The 12,223-nt window shown below is 40.2% G+C and overlaps 1 protein-coding gene across 1 annotated transcript in view; it reads left to right on the forward strand.

Annotated features, from left to right (window-relative positions):
* UBA5 (ubiquitin like modifier activating enzyme 5) overlaps window positions 1–12,223 on the forward strand; it is a 443,420-nt gene that overhangs the window by 374,036 nt on the left and 57,161 nt on the right. Inside the window, exon 11 of the mRNA XM_044061527.1 lies at window positions 8,998–9,104. Coding sequence (XP_043917462.1) covers window positions 8,998–9,104 — 107 coding nt within the window. The remainder of the gene's footprint in view (window positions 1–8,997; window positions 9,105–12,223) is intronic.

Raw genomic sequence — 12,223 nt, forward strand, 5'->3', positions numbered from 1 at the left:
GTACACCATAAACGAAAATAAATCACATCTTGTACCCTGCCAACAAATTGTATTCCTGGGAGCAAGCTTGAATACAACATCCCAGATGGCCTACCTCACGCCACAAAAACAAATTCAATTGACAGTCTACTTCAAACTACTGGCCACCAAGACCCAGCTATCTGCAAGGAAAATACTGCAAGCCCTGGGGTTCTTGGCCTCTTGCATTCTACTAATTCCATATGCAAGACTGCATATGAGGAAACTACAGTGGTATCTAAAAAGCCTATGGTGTCAACATTCTCAGAATCTAGAATCAATGATTCTTATCTTACCTTGTCTACAGATAGAGTTAATTTGGTGGGCAGAGGCCTGCCACCAAAACAAGGGACTGCCATTCACTCTACCCCCTGCCTCCCAAACCCTAACAACAGATGCATCAGACTATGCATTGGGGGGCTCACTTGTTAAGGGCAGTGCATTCAAGGCAAATGGAACCCAAATCAAATGCACTTGCATATCAATCAAAAAGAAATGTTAGCTGTACAGAATGCTCTGACATCCTTCAAGGACCACATTCTTCCAGGACAATTATTGCTAAAGATGGACAACACCACTGTTATGTGGTACATAAGCAGGGGTGAACCCACTCATACCCTCTCTGCAGACTAGCCATGGCTCTGTGAAACACATCCTTGAACTACCAAGTGCACCTACAGGCTCAATTCCTGCCAGGAAAGCTAAATACACTGACAGATGAGCTAAGCAGAAATCTCATGGACCCACACGAGTGGAAACTGGAACCAAAGATATTCAACATGTTGAGAAACAAATGGGGGAGCCCAGATATAAAACTGTTTGCCTCCCCCCAGATGTACCAATTGGACAAATTCTTCACAAGGACTCCTCACAAACAAGCTTGGAAAGTGGATGCCCTGTCCTTCACCTGGAAAAAACTATCAGTTTATGCCTTTCCCCCTCTGCCTCTCCTCTCCAAGGTACTGCTAAAGATCAAACAGGACAAACCAAGGACAATACAGATTGCACCAGACTGGCCACGCCAACACTGGTACCCCCTCTTGCGCAGTATGTCACTGCTGGCACCATGGCACCTGCCTCAGACCCATGCCATGCTGTCCCAGCCGGGGGGGGGGACAGATTCTGCACCCACAACTTCAAACCCTGAACCTGGCAGCCTGGCTAATTACCTGATCTCACCGTTACCATCCCTCAGTAAGCAAGTGATGGAAGTCATCCTGGAGGCAAGGAGGTCTAGTACTAGAAAATCCTATGCTGAAAAATTGAAAAGATTCTGTTCCTGGAGCCAAACTCAGGGGATGGACACAGCAGCACCCAATTTACCCCATATTCTTCAATACTTAAATGAGATGCTTCACAAGGGCCTTTCCTTTTCCTCCATCAAAATCCATGCCTCAGCCATTTCAGCTCATTACAATACAGAACCACCCCTCTTCTCTCATCCACTGCTGAAACAATTCCTCAGTGGGGCCAAAAACTTAAGACCACCCAGGACAGCCCCTATTCCAGACTGGGACCTTAAGTTTGTATTGGAAAAGCTCACTCTAAATCCCTTTGAGCCAGCTGCAAATGCAGAGTTGAAATTCTTTTCTTGGAAAACAGCCTTCCTTCTAGCCATCACTTCAGCAAGAAGGGTGTCTGAATTACAGGCCCACATGGCAGTGGAGCCTTTCATCATCTTTCATGCTGATAGGGTGGCCCTTAGGACCAATCCCTCCTTCATGCCCAAGGTGGTATCCAGTGTGGCCCTTAATCAGTCCATTCATTTGCCAACCTTCTTTTCTAATCCACAGAACAAAGGGGAACGAATACTGCACTCCTTGGATGTGCACAGACAACTTGGAGTTTACTGACTAAGCCTCTCAGGAAATCTGAACAGCTGCTGGTTGCATTTGCTGCAGGGGCAGAGGGGAATGCCATTTCAAAGCAAACTATTTCAGAGTGGATAGGCCATCGCATTTATTTCTGCTACAAGCATCATGGAAAACCTACCCCACAGGGGATAAAACCACACTCAACCAGGGCTACATCTACCTCTACAGCCTTTCTCAGAGGTGTCCCTACCAGGGACATCCTAGAAGCTGCTACTTGGAGTTCTGTACATACCTGCAGTCTTGCAGGGCCTTATAGCTGGTCCTAATGCTATCTAATTACTTCCTCCCATCCTTAGCTTTGGATATCTACCCAAATGTGATGACTGCAACAGTGAAACATGAAGAACATAGTACAGTTGTGTACACTTACCATAAATGTAGATGTTTGAGTGTGTATTCACTGTTGCAGTCCTGGTTACCCTCCCTCCAGCCCCCTGAATTCTATTGACTATGCCTCTATTCTTGTTTACTATGCTTAAAGCTTTTTGGTGTATTTGCTTTTTTATTGGAGGTGTAACCTTGTATATAATTGCTTCCCATTATGGGGGCACCTGACATCTGGGGCAAGAAAAACTGGTGTAATGGCATCGGCTGCATGTTTTATACCCCTGACTACCTGACATCATGGAAGATGAGACAGCAACCAACGCAGGACCCAAGACTTTGATAATCAGGCCGACTGAGGGCTACTGCAAGCAGATAACCCAAATGTGATGACTGCAACAGTGAATACACTCGAACATCTACATTTATGGTAAGTGTACACAACTGTACTTTCTCTTTCTCACAACACAGAAAAAATGTACCTGGACATATTAATGCCCACTCCACCACGCATGGGCAGCTACCACTACTTTCCTCAAAGGAGTCCCACCTAGGCCATCCTAGAGGCAGCCACAGGAACTTGGAGCACAGCTTTACAAAACACTAACTTAGGCAATGTCTCCAGGGCTAGAGCAAGTCTCGCTACTGCCATCCTGCAAAACCTTATCTCCTAGGGTCATACAGATGACCCATCACCCACTTATTAGCTTTGTACTAATATTAATTTTACTCAGTATAATTGGGTACCCTTGTTAGAGCTTTGGAGTGTCTGATGGCAGTAACTATGTTATAGTCTGGGCAGAAAAGGGAATAACTACTAAATCTGCCGGCCTTTCCCAGGGGTGTGTGTGTGTGTGTGTGTGTGTGTGTGTGTGTGTGTGTGTGTGTGTGTGAGTAAATCAAATCTCAAGGTGTGTGTGTATCTTCTGCTTGGAGCAGAGACACACAGCACTGATTTCAGAGATAGGGTGCTGGAGGACTTGGCTTGGTCACTCTACTTAGGACTCAGCTCTATAGCTGAACCAGTGTCGAGTCTTATTGCAGACCTGGAGGGAGACAGAGAGAGAAATCCAGACCCCGGGTTGTGTGTGCTCTTAAGAGAAATGCTTGATGCAGAGAGAAGTGCATCTGGAAATACTGTGTGTTATCTATTTTTGTTCCAAGTGAATGTCCTCTCCAGTGTTAGTGGTGAGGATTCAGGCTTCTTGATGACAGGCCCAGAAAGGGGATGTCACACAGACCATATGACTTTCAACCTTTTGAAACTTTGATTATATGATAGGGACCCGAATAACTGCATGCCCTTACTAATATTGCTTATTATTAGTTAGTAAGTCACTTAGTTAAAGAAGCCAGCTGCAAAAAATATCTGGATGCTGTAAGGAGCTGTGTGTGTTAACTAAAAGCAGTAAGGCAGAGCGAATGGGGCAACTGCCCTAAATGCAAAGTTTGGAGGGCACAGTCATCCAATCCCAATTGCCCTTTAATGCATACCAGATTTTAAAATCTGGTATTGCATTTGCAGGCAAACGTGAGTCCTGTACCACTCCACGAGTGATCTAATTGTAGCAAACAGTTTGCTACATTTTAAAAGAAAAATTTAACTCCATTCAGCAAGGTATAAACAGTAGCAACTGTTTGCTACGGTTTAAGAGAAGTTTTTTTTTTTTTTTTTTTTTTACTAAAACCTGTGAGCTGGTACGTTCCATGCAACTATAAACTCTGGCATCTACTTGTATTTTTGCAACAGTTTAAAACAAAGATATTTTTCCACTTTTTTTTTTTATTTTTTTACTAAGGAAGGTTGGGGCAGGGTGCAGAAATGGGACGTGATTGGCTGGGTCAGAAGTGGGGGGGGGGGGCATGTCCTGTATCTAGACACCTGGCTGGTCTGCTAGTAGAAGTAACTGCTTGCCCTTGCATTTGCCAGCCTCAAGACTTATTAAATTGTTGGCAAAATAAGAGATTTTTTATTACACTGGGAAATTGCTGTATGCTAACACATGGTTTAAACAGCATGTGAGGACCCCAATAGTTCACGCACTGGGGATAGAAATGGGCAAGGCTACCCTCTCTAGGACCAAGGCCTTTAAGGTTTATGAAGGACTGACATGTTCTGTAATGCCAGGTGTTCTGTTTGTAGACTTTTAAACCCCAGCTGTCTAGGCTTAGCCATTCTGCAATGTCTGCTGCTTCATGACACAATTCCTTTTGCCCTAATTCACTGAAGGCTCTCTGGCTGGGAGCAAAGGGCTGCTTCCTTTTCACTGTGATTCACTGAAGTTTCTCACGCTAGGAAAGAAAGATATTGCATCTTTCAGTGCAAGAAAAAAAATATTTCAGAAATGCTCCAATATTCTGGACTTCAATTTATTACTTACTGAATGTCTCCCAGTGTTTACAAGTACTGACCTGAAGAAGATCTGAGGCAAAATGGTCATTTTGGGGGGAAATCCATCTCACACACACACTGATTTTTTTATTATTTATTTATTTAATTTTTTTAACTAGGAATGCCATAGTTTGCCGGCAATAAATCCTCAACAAACCAGTCAAACAAGATAAAGTACAACCAACAAGTTTAGGCACTAAGAAGAGGTCAACAGAAAAAGGCTCAAACTCTGGCACTTACTCACCTGGAATTAGCATGGAAGGAATAGATGACCTTTTGCAAACCAATACATTGGGTAGTCAGACCAGAATCATTCCCTCTTGGGCTACAACATAAAAGCTGATGACATTGTTTCTTCATTTTCGATTCATTAGCATACTTCGTTCCTGAGTGTGGTACAAGAAAGTAAAGCACAGATCATTTAACAAATAATAAATGGCTAAGATAATAAATAATGAAAAAAATATCACATACAGTCAGCTAAGCATATTTGAATAATAAGCACAAAGAAACATCAGTATATCCCAGCAAATGTAAAGCTTGTATCCAAACATATGTCAGCCATCTGCTTCAGAGGTTGTGCAGTTCAGGAGAGTAAATATACCAGTGTTGGTGTCACATTTGCTAAGAAAGTAAATGTTAGCTGCAAACATTCTTGGCATATTTACAGGACATCCAAGAAAAGTAATATCTTCGGCAAATGTAACAAGATCATTAAAGCACTAAATAACCATTCCTGAATCCCAAACGAGCCAGCTCAACAGCCTCACTGGGGAACAAACCAAAATTTTAGGTTTAACCTTCAGTTTGCTATATGCCAGTCCCACACAGTTTAGGGGGGAAAAAAGTATCAGTAGCTTTTTTTCAAATCCTTGTCTCCAAAAAGTTGGTTAAACAAAGCTTCATATAGAAAGCACAAAGTCTTGCTTGAGCTGTTCAGCAGAGTAACATAATTATTGTTTTGATCAGTTTAAGTTCAGATTCACACTTGCAGCTCTTCCAAACTCTCACTCCTAAATGAAAAGTTAATAATAAAAAAAGGCCTAAATGAAAAGTGTGCAGTTAACTGTTGAACAAGATGGCCATCACTGTTCCACCTTAATCTGTTTAAATGCAAATCCACTTTGAAAGTACAACCAGTCAGTGGTGGAATACTAAACTACTACAGTGTTACAAAGTAGCAGGTGCCATATATTGATTGTTCTATATTACTGCAAAAATGAACTGTCAGAAGCAAGCTTTATGCACTTTAAGTTACCGCCAGAAGCCCAGAGTTATTCTGAAAAGAAAGACGATCATTTTTTAACTTAATAATTGCTAGAAACTACTGTAATAAATAAAGCAGAAACAATCTGAGGCATGGCTTAGGAAGCTATATGCCACCATCTTGACATCAGTTCAGGGTCTCTGGAGACTGTGAACCTCTTTAAGGAACATTTTCAGTGTGAAGTCAGTTTGACTCCAAAAAAAAAAAGTACTTAGTTTGTTTGGGCATGGAGGACACTGGTCTTATAACCATTCTACCAGTTATTTAGGTCGCCTGAGAACGCCTTTTGAAAGTACTTGTTGAGTCAAACTCTCATTCATCCATCGCAAAGAATTCAGACTTATTATGGGGTCATGCACATGTACAAGTACCTATGCAAAAATGTTGGCAGATCCTGTTGTGGTATCAATGCCAATGGATCTAAGCTGGGCTGAGCATTCTCCATAGTGGCAGGGAAAGCAGAGTTTTGGACTGATTTGGTGAGATTGCACAGCATTTGCCCTTGGAATTAGTGACAACTGATAGACCTATCATATGATTCACTATCAGGGCAACAACATCATGTTGACAGACAGTATGACTAAAGATATTGAGGGAGAAACCTTGAGAAACGGACTCTGTAAATTAACCCAGACTGTCATAAAAGTGGGGAAGGATGCTATCAGTTGTGGATTTGATGTAAACAGTTGTGCTGGTGGGGCAGTGACAAGCCACCATTAGTAGAAGGTATGCCTGGCTTACAATTGAATCCCTTCCTAAGGGTGTGAAGAGGCAGTTGCTCACTGGGCCATTAGACAAAGATCTGCTCTTTGGCTGTCCTTTCCAGGATGTAGTCAACAAACTAGCAGGACCAAGCTTTCATTTAAACAGTTTTTTTTCAACACCCTGAATTGCGATACAGCAGACAATCTGCCAAATAGTGGTTCTTCTGCTGAAAACAGCACAACTTGTAACGGTAGAAACAGAATAAAACATTTTTGGTCACCAGCAACATAAGCATTCTTGTTCTGCTTCCCTGCCTAGTAAAATATATCTTCTTAGTGATGCTGAATATGAAAGGCATCTACTTGCACATGCCCGGGTTTGTGGTGGAAACCAACCACTGCCAATTTACCCCTCTGCCATTTGGTCTCTACACTGTGCCCAGAATCTTCAACAAATGATTAGCACTACTATTTGTCCGTTCGCCTGTACCCCTACCTAGATGATTTCTCAATACAAACCTCCTCAGAGCCGGAGCTCAGGAGGGTCCCTTACTTGCTCCTCCATTGCTCTGACTGTCCTGATTTCAGCTTCTGTTAAGTCCTTTCTGGATACAATGTTAAATATTGGAGCATGTATGATGGCTCAGCCCCAGCAGAAACCCTCCTATATCAGTTCTTTACAGATGGCACAGAAGAGAACACCTATCAGACAAATGTACCCAGCTATGAGAAGGGAATTTCTATGGTGGCCACAGTAGATGAACACCAATCCATGTCTCTTCCTTGATCCCTGAGCCCACTCCGTTCTTGAAGACAAGTGCCTTTGGGTCCACAAGGGTGGATGTAAAGGTTACAGTAAAGTGCAGCAAATGAAAATCCAGGCATATAAATGTGAAATGCATAAACTTCTATTTTCAGACCTGTGCTGTATCTAGGTACCTTGAAAATAGTCACAGTAACCTACACCAATTTGCTTCATTTGCCCCAAACCTTACTTTGTACATTAAAAGGATGTAAAGATATCTGCTAATGGGTAGGTGTGGAGAGTCAAGTGAAAATATGGTTTTAAAAGATTTTCTGTTTTAATGCGCATGTTCAGCTGTCTGCGTATGAATACTTATAGCTATGAAAGGTCTACTTTAAATCCATTCTGACGGGCTTAATTTACTTCATTGCTTAAAAAAGTTCTTATTAGTAAAAATTCAGAGTGTAAGTAATACAAGTGTGTGTAAACAGCAGCACATGTAATTTGGCAAATTGGTTAACATTAGCTTCCCATTCTTAAGAAAATGATACTGTTCCTGGGAAGTATGTCTTTGGGAATCTTGCCTCCATTTACATGGTTGCAGATAAACTTGTCAGTGTCAAAATGCAAACTAGCATTTCATGTCCCTTGTTTTTTGACACCCATTGAGAAGACATTATACCTACCAAGCTGCTAGTGTTATTCTCCATTAATAGTGTGTCAGGTGGGTGTGTACACTTCATGACCTTTGGATGGAGACATTTGAAAGTGCCCTCTCAGATCATTCACATATCACTGTTAGTACCTCTACTTCCAGATGTAAGTTTGCTGTATTTTTATTGTGATGGACATGAAGAATAGGGAAGTAGCATCTTTGAGATCCATTTTAACCTGTGCATAGGTGGTAATAATACAAAGAAAATAGCTTTATATAATGAATTCTTATCTGAACAGAATATTAGTAAATGTTGAGGTGTTGGAGTTATTGTTTCTTTGTTACTTCTTGCTCCTGTGACTTCAGTTACTTGGAGCAATCAGGTTAGTCTGCTGCCATCAGAAGTACTTGTAGTTCAAACTTGTTTATTTCAGAAGTATTCTAACTGTAACTGTCAGAGCTTAAAAACAGCCTGCTGTTAGTGTATAGGGTTACCACCTGCCCCACTTTGCGAGGGACAGTCCCTCTTTGGGCAGTTGTGTCCTGACAAAAAATTGTAAAAATGGCAACTGTCCTGAGATTTTAGGACAAAATTATTTCCTATATTTTATGTAATATTTGCATAAAACAGTTATTCTGTATCTAAAATACCTAAATATTATAAGAAACAGAATAATCAACTAAAATGCTACCAGAATAAGCTTTTATTTAGGCAAAAAAGTTAAGTTCTAACCTTTGTACTGACCATGGGTATGTGCCGGCCTGTAAAATCTGATGTTTGTACCAAAAATGTCCCACTTTTGCCATTTGAAAAGGTGGCGACCCTATTAGTGTAAATCTGATTTTTATTTTCACTGTACTGACTTAACATTTTAGAATTGACTTTTGTTTTGTAAAGGAACCTATTAAATATGTTTTATTGTATAGTAACACAAACTGTTAATTAGTACCATACATATGTTGATTCTTTTGTCACAATTTTGATTCTCACAGAAGTGCTTTTTTTTCTTTTATTTAGGCATTGAACTGGTATCAGAAATATCTGAGGAAGAATTAAAAGCAGCTTCTGGGCCAGTGCCTGACCTTCCGGAAGGAATAACAGTAGCTTACACTGTTCCCATTAAGGTAGTTTTTTTTCCTATCCTCTTACAGGATTTTATGTATGGCATAATCAATTTGTCTACTTTAAGATGTACATTATTCTGACAGGACTTGGCAAGAAACACAAAATATTATATTTAGGCAGTACCACTTCCCATTTTGTTTATTGTTAAGCCACAGATGCAGTAAGCCATTGATTCCAGTGTTTATCTCTGAATGTGCTGAGGTCCTTGTTAAGACAAAATGTTAAATGTTCAGTTTTAAAAATGCCAGCTAAGTTAAGCACTGGTACTTTCTGTCAAGAAGTTAAGCATTCTTGTTTTATATGCCTCATACTTCATTTGGTTATGGTGGTCTTATGTTTCTCAGTGCTATGTAATTTATTTGACTACCAGCTTTTAACTTGGAATGCCATTTTTGTCACACCATTTAGGTAACGTTTGACAGTAATTTACATTTTTCAGTGTTTATTTTCAATGCTCATATTTTTAATTGCAGTTATGTGTTGTGATGTACTTATTTTTAGTGTGACCCTCTTGATGTTTTATTTTCATCAGTGATTAGTTTCACATTTTACCATTATTTTGAAGAAACTTCTGTACTTTATGATGTACTTTAAACAGATTTGGTTAGCATAGTAAAAAGATGCTGTTGAGCCAGCCAGTATTTGCACGATATAAAATCACAGTGCTGTTGCTTAAAAAGAAAAGTGTCTAACATCAAGGACCTTCTTGACGTATTCAAGTGATTGAGTTTATCCTGTCCAAAATCAGCATTTCACATCTTTTTTCCGGAAGTTTCTACTATAGGACATGAGCAAGTGCAGATACTGATGCATACCGTGACTATCCCTGTAGTTCTTGCCCATCTGACCCAGTTAAACACTTAAGTAACTTCATAGTAGCGCAGTAACAGAATGTGGCCTTAATGAGGGGAGTCATCACCTAACTGCATCCCATAACCTCATTGCCCGTCCTGCCAGAGGTTGTCAGCATGGGAGTATCTGTCTTGGTTCCACTTCACATTGCTTAATCGTCTGTCCTCTCATACTTTCACCTAAAGCAGAGTATGGAAGACATAGTCCATTTTACTTTATTTACTGTTTTCTCAACTACGTTAGAAGGTGCTTAATTGTACACACCTACATAGCACAAGCAGTTGTTCACACCTATAAAGAAAGTACTGTAACTTGAATTTTGTTTTAGAAAGAATGACAAAACCACTTTTTGAATATTTTCAGTTTCGTTAAATTTTATTATGTAAAATTTAACACTTGTTACAACATATACATTTCTTAGCAGGTTGACAGCCTTGATGTGTTCTTCCTACATTATTTCCCATAAGGATAGTGCATGTTTTTCTGCTGATCCTATTTTATTCCATATCTGATATTGCTGTCAATCAGAAGATTCATCTTTCTTCCTTCTTAAAATATAGGTGAGTGGCTGTTGCATGATATGAATCTTAGAAGAAAAAGTGTAGGCTTATCTCCAGATCTGTGGACTCTAGGAAATCTGCTAAGCTGTTTCTTTTGCCCCAAATAGGCTGTAGTCTCTAATCATAAAATGGACTGTTGCTAACTGAATTGCTGATTGCATTTATTTTTGTTATGCCTCTTTTGGGAAGACTGAGCAGAAATGCATTTGATTTCCCTATCTCAGGGGTGCAGCTACCTTGGCAACCTTTTCCAGGGGAGAGTCTCAACACAGGATATTTGTGAGGCTGTTTCCTGGTCAGTGCACAGATTAACAAAGTGTTCCAAGCAGGATTGTGTTGCCAAGATGCATTGGTTTTAGTGACCATATTGAGGGATTGCTGGCTGTGGCCACCTCTTACTTACTATTTTAAGTATGCCTTCTTCTTCTTCCCAGAAGTTAAGACTTACCACAGATGATGTGCGTGTGGCTGAAATGTGAAAGTACTGTACTATAAAGTATACAATCATAATGGTAAATGACAGAATCCATATGTGGCTCCCTAATAGGAGTACTCTTCCTTCTTTCTCCAGTTAGGCTGCATAGCATGTATGTGTTTGTGTTGCAAAGTCATGGTACACTGTTAAAGTTTTGTATAATGTGCTTTTGAACCTTTATTAAGAGAACCTTACAGCTTTTTTACCTGCTGTGTTCATAGTTTCAGTATTTATTGTCTTTGAAAAGTACTTTGTAGTCTTAGCTGGCTTTACTAAGTGCTTGCAATAAGGTGCGCAGGTAAAGATAAAGTAGATTTAACATGTAAATAATTCATTTGAAAGCTATCATGCATTAGTGCTGCTACAAGTTGAGGTTAGTAGCAGAAGTTTACCAAGTGATCTAGTAAGTATTCTGGAACAACAGTGGAGTTTTCGATATTATTTCTGTTGTCTGGCATGTTTGCTGTTTTTCAGGGATGTGTTTCTTAGAAGTGGTTAGACCCGTCTTGATGTTGGGTTTTCATTATCTCCGTAGATGCTGAGTGACAGCCATTGGGGGGGAGAAACTGCTGGTCCACTGCTTGAGAAAGTTAGGACATACTTCATTGTCCTCTTTTAAAGATGCTAATATCAAAAAAAAAAAAAAAAAAAAATTAAGAACATTTAGGAAAGTGCAGGTGAATTAGCTGTCATCTAGAAAATTTCAGAACTGATTAGTTTTTTGCATTAACTTGGCTGATGACTTCACGTTAATAATTTCTAGGGAGACCTACATGAATCAGCTATTTTCTTTTACAATGAATACTTCACATAATGTAAAGTGTGTTAGAAAGTTAACCTAAATGTAGATGTTGTTCTCTGCTGCATTAATAATGCTTGTGACTTTGCCAGTGAAGGATTGACTGCTAGTCTGACTTTCAGAGCAGCATCCTTCCCATTGATGTCAGGACATAAGCAGTGTAAAAGAAAGGCCCACCCACACAGTCTTCAGTTCCTGCCCTCTCAGTGTGGCTTTAAATGATCTTGAGCCAAAGAACTTACTGTCATAGTAGAAATAATCTCCAATAAGCAGTCCAACCAAAAGGCTATCAAGCTGCCTGTCCAGGTCCTAAGCCAACCTGAGGAGGGAAGGTACCATAGAGGAGGAGAATAGAAGGAAGGGTGACTAGGGTACCAACCTCAAGGATACCCACAGAAGGAGAGGTGGAGGAAGGGAATGTGTACTTTAACA

The sequence above is a fragment of the Protopterus annectens genome, chromosome 2.part0, assembly GCF_019279795.1.
Source record: "Protopterus annectens isolate FY-2018-M chromosome 2.part0, PAN1.0, whole genome shotgun sequence".
NCBI lineage: Eukaryota > Metazoa > Chordata > Ceratodontiformes > Protopteridae > Protopterus > Protopterus annectens.